The sequence below is a fragment of the Chaetodon trifascialis genome, chromosome 15 (genome assembly GCF_039877785.1).
Source record: "Chaetodon trifascialis isolate fChaTrf1 chromosome 15, fChaTrf1.hap1, whole genome shotgun sequence".
Lineage (NCBI taxonomy): Eukaryota > Metazoa > Chordata > Actinopteri > Chaetodontiformes > Chaetodontidae > Chaetodon > Chaetodon trifascialis.
The window spans coordinates 16,210,043-16,227,027 of record NC_092070.1 but is presented as its reverse complement, the minus strand read 5'-3'; the positions used below and the strand labels follow the sequence as shown (position 1 = coordinate 16,227,027).

General features: G+C 42.6%; 1 protein-coding gene across 1 annotated transcript in view; it reads left to right on the top strand.

Annotated features, from left to right (window-relative positions):
- Positions 1-16,985, top strand: part of rnf213a (ring finger protein 213a) — a 30,562-nt gene that overhangs the window by 1,932 nt on the left and 11,645 nt on the right. The window contains exons 3-35 of the mRNA XM_070980393.1: positions 999-1,153; positions 1,715-2,335; positions 2,443-2,609; positions 2,720-2,887; positions 3,014-3,216; positions 3,315-3,604; positions 3,680-3,939; positions 4,059-4,262; positions 4,375-4,573; positions 4,663-4,718; positions 4,926-5,100; positions 5,195-5,353; positions 5,466-5,564; positions 5,648-5,770; positions 5,915-6,098; positions 6,307-6,480; positions 6,589-6,741; positions 6,828-7,447; positions 8,008-8,167; positions 8,263-8,480; positions 8,922-9,059; positions 9,176-9,340; positions 9,795-11,079; positions 11,199-11,377; positions 11,502-11,657; positions 11,755-15,333; positions 15,433-15,557; positions 15,681-15,797; positions 15,877-16,001; positions 16,105-16,227; positions 16,314-16,375; positions 16,614-16,758; positions 16,828-16,978. Coding sequence (XP_070836494.1) covers positions 999-1,153; positions 1,715-2,335; positions 2,443-2,609; positions 2,720-2,887; positions 3,014-3,216; positions 3,315-3,604; positions 3,680-3,939; positions 4,059-4,262; positions 4,375-4,573; positions 4,663-4,718; positions 4,926-5,100; positions 5,195-5,353; positions 5,466-5,564; positions 5,648-5,770; positions 5,915-6,098; positions 6,307-6,480; positions 6,589-6,741; positions 6,828-7,447; positions 8,008-8,167; positions 8,263-8,480; positions 8,922-9,059; positions 9,176-9,340; positions 9,795-11,079; positions 11,199-11,377; positions 11,502-11,657; positions 11,755-15,333; positions 15,433-15,557; positions 15,681-15,797; positions 15,877-16,001; positions 16,105-16,227; positions 16,314-16,375; positions 16,614-16,758; positions 16,828-16,978 — 10,738 coding nt within the window. The remainder of the gene's footprint in view (positions 1-998; positions 1,154-1,714; positions 2,336-2,442; positions 2,610-2,719; positions 2,888-3,013; positions 3,217-3,314; positions 3,605-3,679; positions 3,940-4,058; positions 4,263-4,374; positions 4,574-4,662; positions 4,719-4,925; positions 5,101-5,194; positions 5,354-5,465; positions 5,565-5,647; positions 5,771-5,914; positions 6,099-6,306; positions 6,481-6,588; positions 6,742-6,827; positions 7,448-8,007; positions 8,168-8,262; positions 8,481-8,921; positions 9,060-9,175; positions 9,341-9,794; positions 11,080-11,198; positions 11,378-11,501; positions 11,658-11,754; positions 15,334-15,432; positions 15,558-15,680; positions 15,798-15,876; positions 16,002-16,104; positions 16,228-16,313; positions 16,376-16,613; positions 16,759-16,827; positions 16,979-16,985) is intronic.

Sequence of the window (16,985 nt, the reverse complement as noted above, 5' to 3'; positions counted from 1 at the left end):
ATGGCAGCGTCTGTGCGTTATCCACACTTTTGCAGAAAGTAGGACAGGTTGGGTTTAAACAAACAGTGTCTACATGCTGTGTAACACATTTGAGATCAAGGTCTATACTGTGACGTGCTTATGAAGAGCCCATGGGGAAAATGCAAACTTGAGCCACGTGACCAACTGTTCAAGCTTAATCGTTTTGTTTTTATCTGGTTGTCAAAACAGAAGTGCAGATATAGACCATCTTGTTTCGGGATCAAGCCAGCAGCAACACCCATCGACATGTTGTTAACCCAGGAGTACTCAGCAGTCATTGCTGATAACATAAGTGTTCAGTACTTGTGGGTCGGACCACACCCACCGTCATACTTGGCCTTCATTTCAATCTTAACTACACACCTGTATGGCTTCATGTCTGCGTCTTGCACCGTTGTGACACTATTGCACTGACAAAATCAGAACAGGGAGAGACACACAGACATATAAACACCTGGCAAACTGCTCAAAACTACTGCTGCAGTGTCTCCAGGACCATATTTTGCCATGATGACACACACACACACACACACACACACACACACACACACACACACACACACACACACACACACACACACACACACACACACACACACACACACACAAAGTGAAAACAGTGCCAGCTGTTATGGCTGGTAAGCAGTGAAAGGCCCAGATGGGATGTCAGTAATAACACATGCAGCCTTTCCATGTTATGATTTTATTCATTCATCTGGAGATTGCTGTCAGAACAATATTCATTGCAGGGTTTGAATACATTATTTAAACCTTGGTCCCGACAAGGTTGGAGTTTATACCGGATACATGATCTGATTTGGTTTTGGTTGGAATGCAAATTAGCCCACAGCAATAGACTGCTGTTGATAACTCCCAGAGCACACAGCGCTGTGTGTTCTCATTCAGACTAATGGTCACAGGCACTTTCACACATCTTCTGGATGCCGTCTGATTTGTACCGTGTATTTTTAATCCAGGTAAAGAAGACCAGCCCAAATCCTTGGTGTCAGACTCGGAAGGTACGGCTGAGAAATCAGTGTCACAGAAAAACACCCCACCTGTGGACAACAAGGAACCCAATAAAACCCCCAAACGACCAAATGATGAGACCATCAGCAACCCAAAGAAAAAGGTGAGTGTAACTCACTGCGCTGCCTCGCTTCCCAATTTTGAGCCTGGAAAAGATCATATAGTGACTTTTTGATTGCTAATCTCTCAATTGTCAAACAAGTTTTTTTTTTTTTTTGAATGTTAGGGAAACTCTAAAACATCAAACATCTATTTGTCATTGCTGCCCAGTATGTTCTGTTTGTGCCAACAGTAAACAGTTGTAATTGTTTTGTTTATCAGTGCTGTCAGAAACTACCAACTGAGGGCAAAAAAATTTTATTCTACAAGGCAAAAATTCATTATGCAGGAGTTAAGTCAGAATGCCATCATCTCTTCTATTGATGGCACTCTAAAGACTTATTATGAATATATTAAGGTTTGTTCTGCCTGTAGTTGATGTTTGGACATGCTCTTTGAAAGCAAAAGTTTAAAAGAGTCCATCAGTTCTAATAATTACAATAATTAATAATAATAATCTAATAATTACTGTCAATAATACCAAGAATATGTTGACTACAATTAGATTAAACATTAGCAGTAAAGGGGTTCATAACACTGATCCTATACCTTCTGGTCATCATAGAAAAAAAAGAGGAAGAAGAACAAAAAGAAGAAAGATGGCAACCAGGAGCAGAAGACGCAGGCCGGAAGAGAGTCCTCCGACAGTGAAAGCTCAAGTAATGCAATGGATGAAACACCAGACTCACTCCAAGATGGACTCACCTCACTAGAGAGCCAGCCGAGTTCCTTAGCAGCGAACGCTCCTGCTGCACCATCTGAAGACACACAAGTCATCCAGAGTGAAACCGCTGCCGCCGCTGAGGCAGGAGGCTCCGAGGAAGCTCCAGGTAACCCTGATGAGAGAGAGAACAATGCACTGACATCAACTCAGGATCAGACTCTTAAGACAGCACTGACTGGCAGTCCGACTCAGCAGCCCCTCTCAGAGGACAGCAAGGGTACGACTCCTCAGTCAGGTTCAGGCAAAGGGACAGTGGCCACTAACCCTAAGGAAAACAGGAAAAACTCAAAGAACAAGAAAAACACGGCCGCCACCAAACAGCCTGCTCTCGACCAGAATGCCAACGTGGACCCGGGTGAGAAACAGACAGGACAAACCAAACAGGAGGGAAAGAAGCAGCAGAACCAACAGAAGCCTGCAGCTGGGCAAAAGATGGTTTTTGGCCCTCAAAGACCATCAAAGGTAATGCTGACTAAAATGGATGAAAATTAATCATTGTCAACAAAAGGTGTCATTTTATGCTTAAGAGTGTAAGAGTTTAAGGTGCATATTTAATGCTACTTGAACAGGCTGACAGCACAGGCTCCAGTGTGGACCCAGAGGGGACTGGAGAGCCCATGGTGGTTCAGGAGTCTGGCAGCAAGCAGGACTCGACCACAGCTCAAACCTCAGACGCTGACAAGCAAAGTGAAGATGACAGCACAGATGACAAAGAATCTGTGCCTCCACCTAAAAGGTGATAAAGTGTTTTCAGATGGTTGCACAAATTAGTTTTAGATCAGCCAGTTTTATGTCTGTGTTATTTATGTGACGTGTGTATTCACTGTACTTGTTTTTGCTTTGTAGGCTGACCAGGAACATGACCATTGCTGCACAGAACAGGCTCACAATTTACTTCCATGCGGTTCTCTCAAAAGATTTCAAATTTAATCCAAATGAAGATCGTATCTTCATCCGGGCTGGGAGGTGCATTGGGTCATGGGAAGAAGATGTGGTTGAGCTTGTTGTGAGCAGGTACGTGTTTTTCAGTGAAGAGTCAATGAAGAGTCAGTGAGGTTCAGGTGGCGGTGAAAAAATGCAATTCAGAGAGCGCTCGCTGAATTTTGAAACACTTTTACATTTCTTTTTCTCTTCTTGCAGGGATCTTGGAGAACATGGTTTTTTGGTGGAGGGCAGCCTGTTGACTAAAAAGAATGAAACTGAGTCTTGGTCGATACCGTACAAATACGTTGTCTATAATGCTAAAAAGAGCAAATATGAGTATGAGTACATATACAAACAGGATTCTACGCAACCCACCAACAGATGTTTGTTTGTGAAACCCCACCTCCTCAATGAAGAAGGTAAATGCAACCTTCATTTGGGCCATTTCTAATCACATCTGCCTGTTTGGTAACAGCATTCTGATCAATAATCTGAAATCTCATGTTTTTTTCGAAAGGTGACTGGCATCAGTATGATGACATCATCTGTGTGGCACCATCAAAGGGCATGATCAAACGCCTTAAAGAAACATTCTGGCCTGAAGAAAGGAAGAATCTGGTTCAAGGCAGAGAGATTGCTGGGAAAATTATGCTGGAGACCATATTTGATCTTCTCAGGAGCTGGACTGATGTCAATTTGACAAGTTTTCTGATCCAGCTGAATCAGTTCTTTGAGGTTTATGGGGAACCTTTTGTGTATGAAGAAAAACAGAAGAAATGGTCCTCCTTAGGCTATGGAAAAGATAATGTAAGTTCATAATCTTCAGACAGTAATGGTATGCATTGTCCAGGTAAGGTAATCTCCACTGCATTCATTTCCTAGGTGAGGGGGATGCTAAAGGAATTCATGCTGACAAAGGTGATTCCTCAGTTGCTGAAGGACGGAGAGGGGATGGTGCTCTACGTTCAGGATCCTTTGAAGGCAGCTGTAATCATGCTCTGTGTCCATCGTCAGTATGGTATCAGACTGAATGATGGTGAACTTCATCGGCTCTGCACTGCACTATGCCTGCCCAAACTTAGCAAAGAGGACTTCTCAGAGTACTGGGCAAATTTTTCACAGGATGTCTCTGTTCTTAAAAAGTAGGTATCAAGACTTTTCAGTAATCCAGTAATTGTTGGTAAATTGAAGTGGCACTTATTAATCTTTAGTCAGTAAAGATTTATATGCTCAGATGCTCATAAGATGATCTTTTTTGTAGTCTGCCACAGATGTTGGTGTCCCTGATAAATGCTGTGAAAAGAGAAAAAATGCCCCAATGGATTCTGGTATTGCCCCTCCTCCACCTCCTCAAAGGCACCACAAAACCCTTTGAGGTAACAACTCCTGGAAACTCGAAGTACAATCTATCCTGGGCAGGTTTGCAGGGCGTTGAAGAGACATACATGAACAGTCAACACAGGAAGTAAGAGTCCCTCTTAACTAAAGTACAGCTTTCACAAACATCTTCCATTGCATTTATTTGGAAATCGATGGACCTTGCGGTACATATGTGTACTTCCTTTTTCTGCTTTCAGGGCACTGGTGAATATGATAAAAAGCCACAGTCACCTGATTGAAGTGGATGCACTGATAGTAAAATCCTGCTTGTATTTGATGCCATTTGATGAACTGATGGAGTGTGTTACCAACATTAATGTCAACATTGAGCTTCTGGACATGCTTCATGTTTTCATCAACATGGCTCCTCCAGATGTTACCGCCAGTACAGTGACGGTAAGTGCAAACCAAAATAAAAAGATATATTTTTAAGTTGTTGTATGTTTCATTAAATTAATTGATGTTGTTGGATTTCTGTTCTACAGACAGTATTTGCTATTCTCTCACATATCCAAGTACGCCTCATTGAGGACAAATACAGGTGAGTCGCACTTCTAAATTTAGCAGATTTTCAGTAGAATTGTAAAAGACATGAAGATGCAGACAAAGACAAATGATTTCTATTTGTTAGTCGAGTGTTTCGTTCTGTCTATGTTCTTTTATGACTATTTTGTTGTGCGGAATCATGAAATCACATTTCTGCATGGAAGGTAACATGTTTATCAATGCTTTTATCTTTTGTTTCTAGTCGTTTTACTCAGGCTTACAGGAGAGGCTGCCTAGCAACGGCAGTGAAACTGTTGGAGAAGCTCTGCAAAGGAGTCAAACCAGACTCATATACCCAGAACTTCCCACATATTCCTGTAGCTTGTATGAACCTGGTTGCATCAGTGTCAGACTTTGTTCATTGCGACAAACACCAGGTATGTGAAGCAAATCTCTGTAAGCATGGCAAGCTGTAAGCATTTCAAACACTCAGATACTCACTCAAATACTGTGTGAATAAATCTCATTTAGGAGACTCAAGAAGGGGAAACAGAGCAACGTTATGCAAAAGACTTGATCTATCAGGCGTTGGACATTATGAGACACTGGATCAGTCATTCGTTCAGAAAGCGTTTGCTCATCAGGGGTTGGTCAGCCCTGTTACAAGTTGAGACCACAGCCGAGATTGAAGTGAGCAGTTTTGTCATATTTTACAAATAAATAACAAAATATACATATGGATGCTCACAACTCATCATTATTAGAGAAAGATAGAAAGTGTCTCCTTTGGTGGTTGTTTCAGATGTGGAACAACATAATGTCCATCGACTTCAAAGACGAAGACTTCACAAAACAATGGAGACTGACATTTGCAAGGGATTTTGAGGGCAAGTACAAAAAGGTATGTGACACACCTTTTCCCCCTTTTTTTTCCTTTTGGTTAAACTATAAAATGTTTCATAGTTTGCATGCGTCCGGCTTTAGGAATCTGCTCTGGATCAAATCGAATGCTACTGCAAGAAGATTGAGGAACTCCGTGAATCCCATCCACATGTTGCTGCTAGTATTGAGAAGTGTGCTCTTGAGGCTGTTACGTCCTTGTGCCAGGTATGAAGACTTCTTGTTCATTTCTAAAACCTCCATGTATTAACGGCATAGTTTATAGCAGCCTGGCCATATTTAAGAACAATAACAAATCTACCTTTAAAAGATGCACAGTGATGTTTACGGCTGTTTTTACCTCGTATGCAGAGCAAGTCTGAGGGAAAACTCTTTGAGAGGCTCGAGATTAATTGGAAGTTCGGCAAACTCATCTCAGCCATCATCGAGAAATCCTGGCCTAAAGACCCTCAAGGAAATTATCAGGAAGATGAGGAAGTGGTCCTTCAGCACCTCCTCTCCTGGACTGCAGCCAAAAACATTTTCCGGCTACACGGTATTTCCCAAGGAACAAATGAACCATTAAAACAAGCACACACCAAATAGGCAAATTCTCTAGGGTAGAAAGGTAGAATATAATAATAGAAAAAGGAGTGGCATGAGCTCTAATTTGTAAGAGCAAACACTCTCCAACAGTAGGACACCAGTTTAAGTTAAACCTTGCAATTATTGAAAACATTGACAGCTAATTTTGGTCATTGCAGGTGCAGAGGGACAACTGATTGAGAAGCTCTCTCAAGATGCCAGGCACAGAATTGCTGTAGCCATATCAGCATTCACAGCTGTCAGCGATCAGCTGGTGCATGGAAACATTAAGATCAGCCTGCTCAACATCATTTTGGAGAGGAGAGACGCCTTCCTGGATCTGCTGAAGATTGGTAATGATGGTCTGCTTGTCATGAAGAAATAACCCCAGAATGTGCTTGTTTCATATGATGGCATGCAGTGGACTAATGAGATGTTTGTACGTGTGTGGGATTTAACAGATTGCCTCTCAGAGAATGAGCAGTACAAGGATAATGCCAAAATGAGGAGGCTGTTACAGTGGAGACAAGACGAAGTGACAGCTGTGTACCATGAGAAGGAGCTTGTGGATGTCCTCTTAACAATGAGCCACAAACTTGAAGAATATATGACAGGTATGATGCTCGTGTCTGGAGAATGACTTTGTTTGATCATGCAGTTGCAGCATATTTGACATATTTGTATTTGATTTCCATTACAGTTGATGTTGCTGACATGGAAGAGAGAAAGCATGTTAACATTGAGATCATGCCCCTGAACGACTTCATGGAGGTTCATCGAATTGACAAAATGCCCTCTCAAATCGCTGGGGTTGTCACCTACTTCAGTCTGGATGAAGACATCAGAGACATGGCAGACGTCCTGTACACCTTCAGAGACAGTTATATATTCAAAGTGTGTTGGGAGAAACGAGCCAAACTCCTGGCAAATGAGGAAATGGAAGACAACAATCCTGATGAACATGAAGTTGCGGACATTATGGCAACACCGCAAACTATACATGATGACATTTTCGAACCTTGCTTTGCTGATTACAAAGATATCTACACTTGTTTGAAGAATGGCAGTATAAGGCTTGAGGAGGTAAACCAGCTCTTTGGCGCTTACAAGGGCAAGTACGATGAGCTTGCAGTGGACCTGGACATCATGTGCCGAGTTGATAAATCGACCGACAAACAGTGGATCCACAGCAGGGTCCACCAGATTGAGCAGTATCACGAGCTTCATCTAGCTGTGGCTTCAGCTCAAATTATCATGAGGGTCAAAGACACGCTTTGTCTTCAAGGAGACTTCAGGGTTCTGGAGACACTGACAGTAGTTGTAAGTGGAAATATTTTGAACTAAGTATACTTATTCCAGGGCGGCACGGTGGTGCAGCAGGTAGTGCGCGTGCCTCACAGCAAGAAGGTTGCTGGTTCCATCCCGGGTCGGACAGGGCCTTTCTGTGTGAAGTTTGCATGTTCTTCCTGTGCATGCGTGAGTTCTCTCTGGGCACTCCGGCTTCCTCCCACAGACCAAAAATATGCTCATTAGGTTAATTGGTGACTTTGAAATTGTCCTTAGGTGTGAGTGTGAGTGTGAATGGTTGTTTGTTTGTTTATGTTGCCCTGCGATCGGCTGGTGACCGGTCCAGGGTGTACCCCGCCTCTCGCCCGTTGACAGCTGGGATAGGCTCCAGCCTTCCCGCAACCCCGAAAAGGGATAGTCGGGTATAGACAATGGATGGATGGATACTTATGCCACATTATTTGAAAATAATAACACAATAATAATAATAATGATAATAATAATAAATTGTCTCCTGGTGATGAGTTTTTCTCATACCTATTCAGAAGTATTTGGGCAAAGTTAAGTTAATTTTTTCTGTCTTCTCCCTTTAGAATGATGAAGACTTTCAGAGAGAACAGCTCCAGCGGATTGACAATGACTTGATGCAGGCAAAGAAGGTTCTGGTGGACATCACTGAGTCCCGCAGGCTGTGCCTAAAGGAGGTGGGACTCAGAGGACACTTTGTACAATGGGTTAAAGATGCACTTGAAGGTACGAGTAGTTATTTTCTGCTGTAGTCTCAACACCAATGTATTTTAATGCTCATTCAGGCAAATTAGCAAATTAAACATGTCTTTTTCCTTCAGATATCAACGAATTGAAAGTGTTTGTTGACCTGGCTTCCATCTCTGCGGGGGAGAATGACATGGAAGTGGATCGTGTCGCTTGCTTCCATGACGCTGTCCTCGGCTACTCTTCAGTGCTATATGAGCTCAAACCAGACTCTGGTTTCCAGCACTTCAAAGAAGTGCTCAAGAAGCTCTGGAGAGCTTTGGAGAATGACAGCAACCTACCAAAAAAACTGGTAAAATGATGCCTATCTATTACTACTGCTAAAACGTTCAGCATGATAAAGTATCACAATTCAGCCTATGGTCTGAAGATGTTCCTAAATTATTTACCTAATAGCAAGAGTATCGATGCCATTATGACTTCAAAGAGAGTTTTGGATGCTTGATTGACATTAGAGCATTTAGAGGAAGATGGTTTGGGATTTTTTACTTCTCTGTTAGTTAAACTAGAGAACAATCCAGATACTGAGATTGTTTTACTCTCATTCACATAGAAGCTATCAGTTTGTTGCAGGTTAAGATTTTGCAAGGAATGCTTCTCTGATATATGTTACTAATAGATAATACAAATAGTAAGTGTGGTTGTTATTATCATACAGCCAGGGTGCTTGGGTTAACCCTAACCCTTAGTTTGTATTACACACCACAATTAAGACTGTTGTCTTCTTATCTAGCGGGACAGTGCACGCCATTTGGACTGGTTGAAGACTGTGAAAGACAGTCACGGGTCAGTGGAACTGTCATCTCTCTCTTTAGCATCAGCCATCAACAACAAGGGGACTTACCTGATCAGTGCACGAAGTGTAAAAAAGGTAAATACAAAATCAAGGATGATGGCGTCCCTATGTCCATGCAGCACAGAGGTCGTCTGAGAACAAAACTTCCCATAAAGTGATGTATAAGACTATGTTTCTGATTTTCAATCCAGTTGAGTCTTGACACCGTCCTGAAGCTACAGATTCCAGAAGAGCATGATGAGGGTCAGCAGATGCGCTGCTATTCTCTTGAGGACCTGCGGGAACTGCAGAACAAACTCATGCTCATGTCTGGGAAAGGGGATCAAGGCCAGAATGAAGTTGATCACTTTGTGGAGGTAAATTGAAATGTTTCCTTTTTCTTTAATGAACATAGCCTATTTTGTTTAGTTTTAAAGCTGAATTTGTGCTATTAATACCAGCAGTGTTTGTACTACTACTATAAGGTACTATTGATGATCCTTATGATAACAATAATTGAAATAACAAGCAAAATATTAAAATAAAAGTAGCTATACTGATAATAAGTTGTAGTAAGAAAAGATTTTGTATCATTCAAAAAGGACAGAGCTAATGCGATGTCTGCATCAACAGTGTTGCCTTGGTTGTAATTAACAATGCACCACATATGGAAAAATCCTCATTAGCTCAACATCTGATAGCTATGCTGTGCATGGTGAGCTAAGATTATCTCCATAAGTAATCTAAAGTATTTTAGATTTTGTTTACATAATTGTTTTCCCTCTTGAAATAAGATAAGCATGGGACTGTAGGTTTATATTTATTTTTCAGGTTTTTGCCAGTGTTCAAAGACTAGCTGAGGCGTTCATTGCCCTCTACACTGCTGGAAATCCTCTGTTCAGGCACTGGGAAGCACAAATCAACTGCCATTTAAACAGTGAGGAACCTAGCATTAAGATGGACTTCAACCTGGGCAGCGTTGTCAGTGTTGTCATTGTGGAGGGCAGCATAGAAGAGCAACTTCCTGAATTTTGCCGGAAAATGGAGAAATGCCTGGACTATTGGATGGATTTTGTGGACAAACAGAGATCCCAGTATTACTATCTGAACTACTACACAGCCGAACAGATTGTCTACTTGTGCAGCAAGCTGACTCAGACAAATGTGACTGTTGTAGAGGACCAAGTTCTCATGATGCTGTCCTTTATCAAGCCAAATTGCACAGCCTCAGACTTGAGGCAGGTCAGGCATGTACTCCAGTATGAAATCCTCACCAAACAAGAGGAGCAAAATAAGGACATTGAGTTCCAGACTTTTGCTATGGCGCCAAGAAGTAAGCTGGGAGACCCAGACTTCACCAGTGAATTGGATCCACTGCCAAGTCTTATGGAGTCAAATGGCTCACAAAAATTTGATCTGATATGGAATGCTTACATGAAAGACATGAAAAAATTTCTTCCACACATTCTTGATATAAAAAGTCTGGGAAGACTGTTGGAAATACTGGCCAACAGAGATGATGAGAGTGAAGAAGATGAGAGTGAAGAAGACATGTGTGAGGATAACATGGGAAACCTCATAAAGAGGCAGCTGCCTCAAGGCCTGGTTACTGGAAATCCAAACCTCATTGTTTGCCCACACGATGAGGTCTTGACATCTTGCATCTCCATTTACATGTGTAGCGAAGATGAGACACTTCCCACCTATGATGAAGTCCTCCTGTGCAACTCTTCAACACCATATGAACAGGTTGAGCTATTCCTGAGACGATGTCTCAGCAGGGGCTACAGGGGACAGAAGATACACACTCTACTGTATGGAGATCTGCTGACTTATGATGTGAGCTCCAAGGTTGAGAACTTTTTTCAGCGAATGAAAATGCAAAGCAGGAAAGACTACAGGCTCGTTATCATCTGCAGCTCAGAAAGAGAACATGCCTACCTTCCGTCAGCCTTCAGCCAGTACAGGTTGCACATGATTCTTCAGGAGTCATTGGTGAGGATGCAGAACTACCTCCACAAACACTTTGTTGTCCCAGAAGATCAGTGTAGTGCTGCTGCTGCATTCAAAGACAGACTGTGTGTTGGTGTTGTCTCATCCCAGAGGGCGGGTGTTGGTGCGTATATATTTAAAGCACACTGCTATTTCAAACTGATAATTTCACTGATGGTGAATATTTCACTCCTAAGTTTATCGATACCTGCCATAATGACCTTTTTGTTATTAAAATTGCAGGTAAATCGCTCTACATCAGGAGGCTGTATGAAAAGCTGGAGCACTCAACCAAGTCAACAATGATGAAATGCATTCGCTTGATTGAACCTAATGTTGATGAGAATGTCATCCTTCAGTCTCTGTTGAACATCCCCAAGGAGAAAGAACTCATTGTTTTCCATTTTGACATCACATCCTCGGTAATAATGAATCTTTAAGTGATGAAAGTGCTTAGCATAGTGTAATACACTACAGCTTTATTAATAGAATATGTCTGGACAGCTCACGTATGATGTTAATGGACTGTGTTTTATGTGATTGAAGGTGCAGAAAGGTCTCCATGAGTTTCTTTTCAAATTGTTGATTCTGCGCTATTTGATGGACACTGAAGGGAACATGTGGAAGTGCAATGACAAGCAACTGTATGTCATAGAGATTTTAGAGCCCACTGTCAAGTCAACCAGAATTGCCCCACGGCAGGTAAGAGTTTTTGCAAGTTTGGCACTAATGCTAATCATTTGTCATCTTATTTTAAAACATTGCTCACCCTCTGTCTTCATCTTTGGTTTCTTCATAGGCTCAAACTGTGAACAGCACATTCACAGATGTGTTTCCAAACATTTTCTGCCGACCACCCAAAGAGGTGCTAATGCTAGAGATGAGGAAGCAAGAAGATCCCACCATTGCAAGCATGGACGACCCACTGATGGATGATGGAGAATTCAGGAGTGCAGCCTTTCAGCGGCCGTACCAGTATCTCACACGGTTTTATAACCACATTGATCTTGATGTGTTCACATATCAAGGTGTTGAAGGGACCCACGTGGAATGTCTTCAGATGCTTCTCATGTACTGTGGAATTATGGACCCATCCTGGGCAGAACTGAGAAATTTTGCATGGTTCCTTAACCTCCAGCTGCAAGACTGCGAGACATCTGTATTTTGTGATGCCGCTATCACAGAAGACACGCTAACTGGATTCAAAACCTTTGTGGTGGACTTCATGATTCTGATGGCAAAGGACTTTGCCACTCCATCACTCAGTATCTCTGACCAGAGTCCAGGCAGGCAGCAGATGGACATGACTGATGTCAAAGATGAGGACTTGGCTCCTTTTCTGATCAGAAAGAGATGGGAAACAGAACCACATCCATACATCTTCTTTAATGATGACCATAATTCCATGACCTTCATTGGCTTCCATCTTCAGCCCAATGAACAGAAGTCTGTTGATGCAATTGATCCCACCACTGGAAGGGTGATAAAAAAGAATGCCATGACAAGGGCATTGTATGAAGGCCTGAAGCTACAGAGAGTGCCTTTCAACATCAACTTTGATAGCCTTCCAAGAGGGGAGAAAATAGAACGAGTCTGCAATGTTCTTGGTGTCCAGTGGCCTCTTGACCCTGATGAAACATATGAGCTCACAACTGACAACATACTGAAGATGCTGGCAATCCATATGCGGTTCAGGTGCGGCATCCCCGTCATTATCATGGGAGAGACAGGGTGTGGCAAAACAAGGCTTGTCAAATACCTTTGTGAGTTGCGGAGGGGTGGAGTGGCCACTGAGAACATGAAACTGGTCAAGGTGCATGGAGGGACAACTTCAGACATGATTTACACCAAAGTCAGAGAAGCAGAAGACACTGCTTGTTTGAACAAGCAAGACTATGGATTTGACTCTGTTCTCTTCTTTGATGAGGCCAACACCACTGAGGCCATCAGCAGCATCAAGGAGGTCCTCTGTGACAAGACAGTCAAGGGAGAAAGTTTGTCACCAGACACTGGGTTGCAGATTATTGCAGCATGCAACCCTTACCGAAAGCACACAGATGAGATGATTCAGAGGTTAGAATCTGCTGGCCTCGGGTACAGAGTTCGAGCTGAAGACACAGATGAAAAGCTTGGGTCCATTCCTCTCCGCCAGTTAGTCTATAGAGTTCAAGCATTGCCACCAAGCATGATCCCTCTGGTGTGGGACTTTGGACAGTTAAATGACCACACAGAGAAAACGTACATCCAGCAGATTGTCAAAAGAGTGGTTGAAAAAAAAGCAATCAATCAAAGTTGCATCACGTGGATCACTGATGTCCTCTCAGCTTCACAGAAGTATATGCGGACAAGAAATGATGAATGCAGCTTTGTCAGCCTAAGAGATGTAGAACGCTGCATGCAGTCTTTTGTTTGGTTCTATGACAACCACGTCAAGTTATTTGAAAAGCTTGAAGAATTTGAGAGACAGAAAGAGCCTGAGGTCAGAGACCCTGTGCTTTGGTCTCTCGTCATGGCCATAGGATTGTGCTACCATGCCTGCCTAGAAAATAAGGATGAATACAGGCAGACAGTCAGCAAAAGCCTACCACCACCATACAGTCCGGCAAAGGTAATGCAGGAAATCTCACTCATCCAGGATTTGCTTTTGAGCGGTGTGCCAATGGGGGACACTATTGCAAGGAACAGTGCCCTCAAAGAGAATGTCTTCATGATGGTTCTTTGCATTGAGCTAAGAATCCCTCTCTTCTTAGTTGGAAAACCTGGAAGTTCAAAATCTCTGTCTAAAACTCTGGTGGCAGATGCAATGCAGGGCCAAGCTGCTCATTCTGACCTCTACAAAATGCTGAAACAGATCCATTTGGTGTCCTTCCAGTGTAGCCCTCACTCAACACCAGAAGGCATCATTAACACATTCAAGCAATGTGGACGATTCCAGGAGGGAAAGAACCTGAACGAGTACATTTCAGTTGTGGTTCTTGATGAGATTGGGCTGGCTGAGGACTCTCCAAAGATGCCACTGAAAACCCTTCATCCACTGCTCGAGGAGGGATGCATTGATGATGAGCCACTACCACACAAAAAGGTTGGATTCATTGGCATCTCCAACTGGGCTTTAGACCCTGCAAAGATGAACAGAGGCATTTTTGTCTCCCGTGGGGACCCTGATGAGAGGGAACTCATTGAGAGTGCTAAAGGAATATGCAGATCTGATGAAATGGTTTTGGAGAAAGTCAGGGATTTCTTCCAACCCTTTGCAAAAGCCTACCTGCGCATCTGCCGCAAACAAGGCAAAGGATTTTTTGGCCTACGTGACTATTACAGCTTAATTAAAATGATTTTTTCAGTGGCCAAGGCTTCTCAACGGAAACCTACTGCAGAAGAAACCATGAAGGCAGTGCTGAGAAATTTCAGTGGCAGGGATGATGTAAATGCAGTTGTCGTCTTTACCAAAACATTGCGTATTGCACCCAACCTGGAGAACATCAGTGCCATTGAGTTTGTGAGAGAAAACATTCAGGCCGTCGGACAGGAAGAAGAATGCCGTTACCTGCTAGTGCTAACAAAAAACTATGCAGCTCTACAGATCCTGCAGCAAAGCTTCTTCTCAGAAAGCAGTCAGCCAGAAATAATCTTTGGATCCAGTTTTCCAAAAGATCAAGAGTATACCCAAATCTGCCGCAACATCAACAGAGTAAAGATCTGCATGGAGACAGGTCAGACAGTTGTACTCCTGAACTTGCAGAACCTCTATGAAAGTCTCTATGATGCCCTCAACCAATACTATGTCTGCTTGGGAGGGCAGAAATATGTGGACCTTGGACTGGGAACCCACCGTGTGAAATGCAGGGTGCATGAAGACTTCCGGCTAATTGTCATTGAGGAAAGAGAGGTAGTCTACAAACAATTCCCAATACCTCTCATCAACAGGCTGGAGAAACACTACCTGGACATCCACACTGTCCTTAAAACTGAACAGAAGAGGATGGTGGATGAATTGGAGAGATGGGTGAAACTTTTTGTGTCTCTCAGCAGTCAAAACACAGCAGTAGCTCAGACTTACAAGTACAAACCAGCAGACGTCTTCATCGGCTACCACTCAGACACGTGTGCCTCTGTGATACTTCAAGTAATAGAGAGGCAGAAGTACAGTGGAGAGATCTCAGATCCTGAGAGGAGAGTGGTGGACGAGGCTAAACTCATACTGCTCAAATGTGCTACACCAGACTCAGTGGTGCGATTGGACTGCACACACCTTCCCAAAGTGGAGAGCGAACATCTGTCCAGGGTCTACTTTGAAGAGCAGAGTAGCAGCTGTTTGGCTGACTTCATTCTTGCTCACACAAGGCAGGAAGTCAACTGCTACTCCTCCTTCACAGAGGTACCCTTAAAGTTGTCATACAATACCAGTTTCAAATACTATATTTCCTGAAATTGTAAGTCCTCATAGGGTCTCAATAACTGTAATTTTAAACCATAGGTGACAACATTCTCCAGACTTTTGACAGCATCTGACTTGGAACCTCTGGAGCAAATGTTGCATAGTGTTGAGCTTCTCTCACTCCAGCAGTTTGACACAGAACACTCCTTCCTGAAGAAGATCAGGTTTGTATGGATGTACTGTATGTTCAGAAAAGCACTGAAGAATTATTGTGTAAAAATATACCTAACCCCTATGCGCTTGAGGTATGATTGCAGGATAAAGATCAAATCCCCGTTTTCTTGTAGGAACTTCCTCACTGCTGAAAATGGAAGCAGTAACACTGGACCCTGCAACAAGATCCTCATCATTCAGTGTGATTTTGATGAAGCTTCTCATAGTGCCAATCTCATTGCATCTGCAAAGTAGGTCCAACATTTCCCCTCTTTTAGGTATCCACCACTATGTGGTTTTGTTATATTGAGTTTTGCTGTTCATTTTTAGGTACTCCTCCATTAATGAAATCAACAAGATAACTCAGGAGAGCATGGGGAGCAAGGTGTTTGTCTACTTTATCACCAGACTGCCAAGAATGGAGGGAGGGACTTCCTATATTGGTTTTCGTGGAGGTGAGGGTTCTACAACTTGTGAATTACCTACAATTATCACATTTTGTTGTTATCACATTGTTTGAAGGATAGAGACTAATCAAAGACATGTTGATTTTTACAGGCCCTTGGAGATCAGCTCACATTGATGACCTCAGACGGTCAAAAGACATTGTTTCAGACATCAAAGCCTTGCAAAACATGACAATCAGTCAAATGTTTGAAACAACGACAAGTCAGCCGGAAGGTAACGGATTGATCGTTTTCTGTATATAAAATTTCTTTACATTCTAATCTTTTTGCGGCATTAAATTACAAAGTATTTTTTTACAGCTATGGAGGTGGATGACATGCACACTGAGAATGAGCAAGATGACATGGAGTTAGAGCAAAATGTGAGTGCAAACAACATATATGCCAGACATTTGCTGCTGTGGCAAAACCACAAATTGACAGTATATTTTTTCTGCCTTCAACTGAAAACCTATGCTTTTACCATTGGACATTCATGCATCAATTTTAGAAGAAAAAGTGTTTTCTTTCTATCCGCCACACACTGTTGTCAATGACATTGCACTTTATTGTGATTTAGCTGTGGCACTAGTTTTTGACCAGTGTGCCTTCCTGCTGCAGGGCTGTGATAACGTTGTGGACACTACAGCACTGTTGCGGAGCTGTGTGCAGAGTGCAGTGGGCATGCTGAGGGACCAGGTGGAAAGTGGCTTCCGCAGTACTCGGAGAGTTGAGATCCTGCTGACACTCCTCAGTGACCATGGTACTAACAATAACTATATTTCAGTATTTGCTTTTTGTTAAAAGAGTTGCAGCGCTCATCATGTTATCTAACTCTTGTCAGATGAATTTCTACAAACTGTGAAGAGACATCTTCATTCACTTCTGGCAAATCATGAAGGCAACACATTCTCATCCATCAAAAGCAACTGGGTCATTAAGGAGGCCTCAAACATTGATGCCTTGCAAGAAGGAGGCACCTTCAGGTGAGCT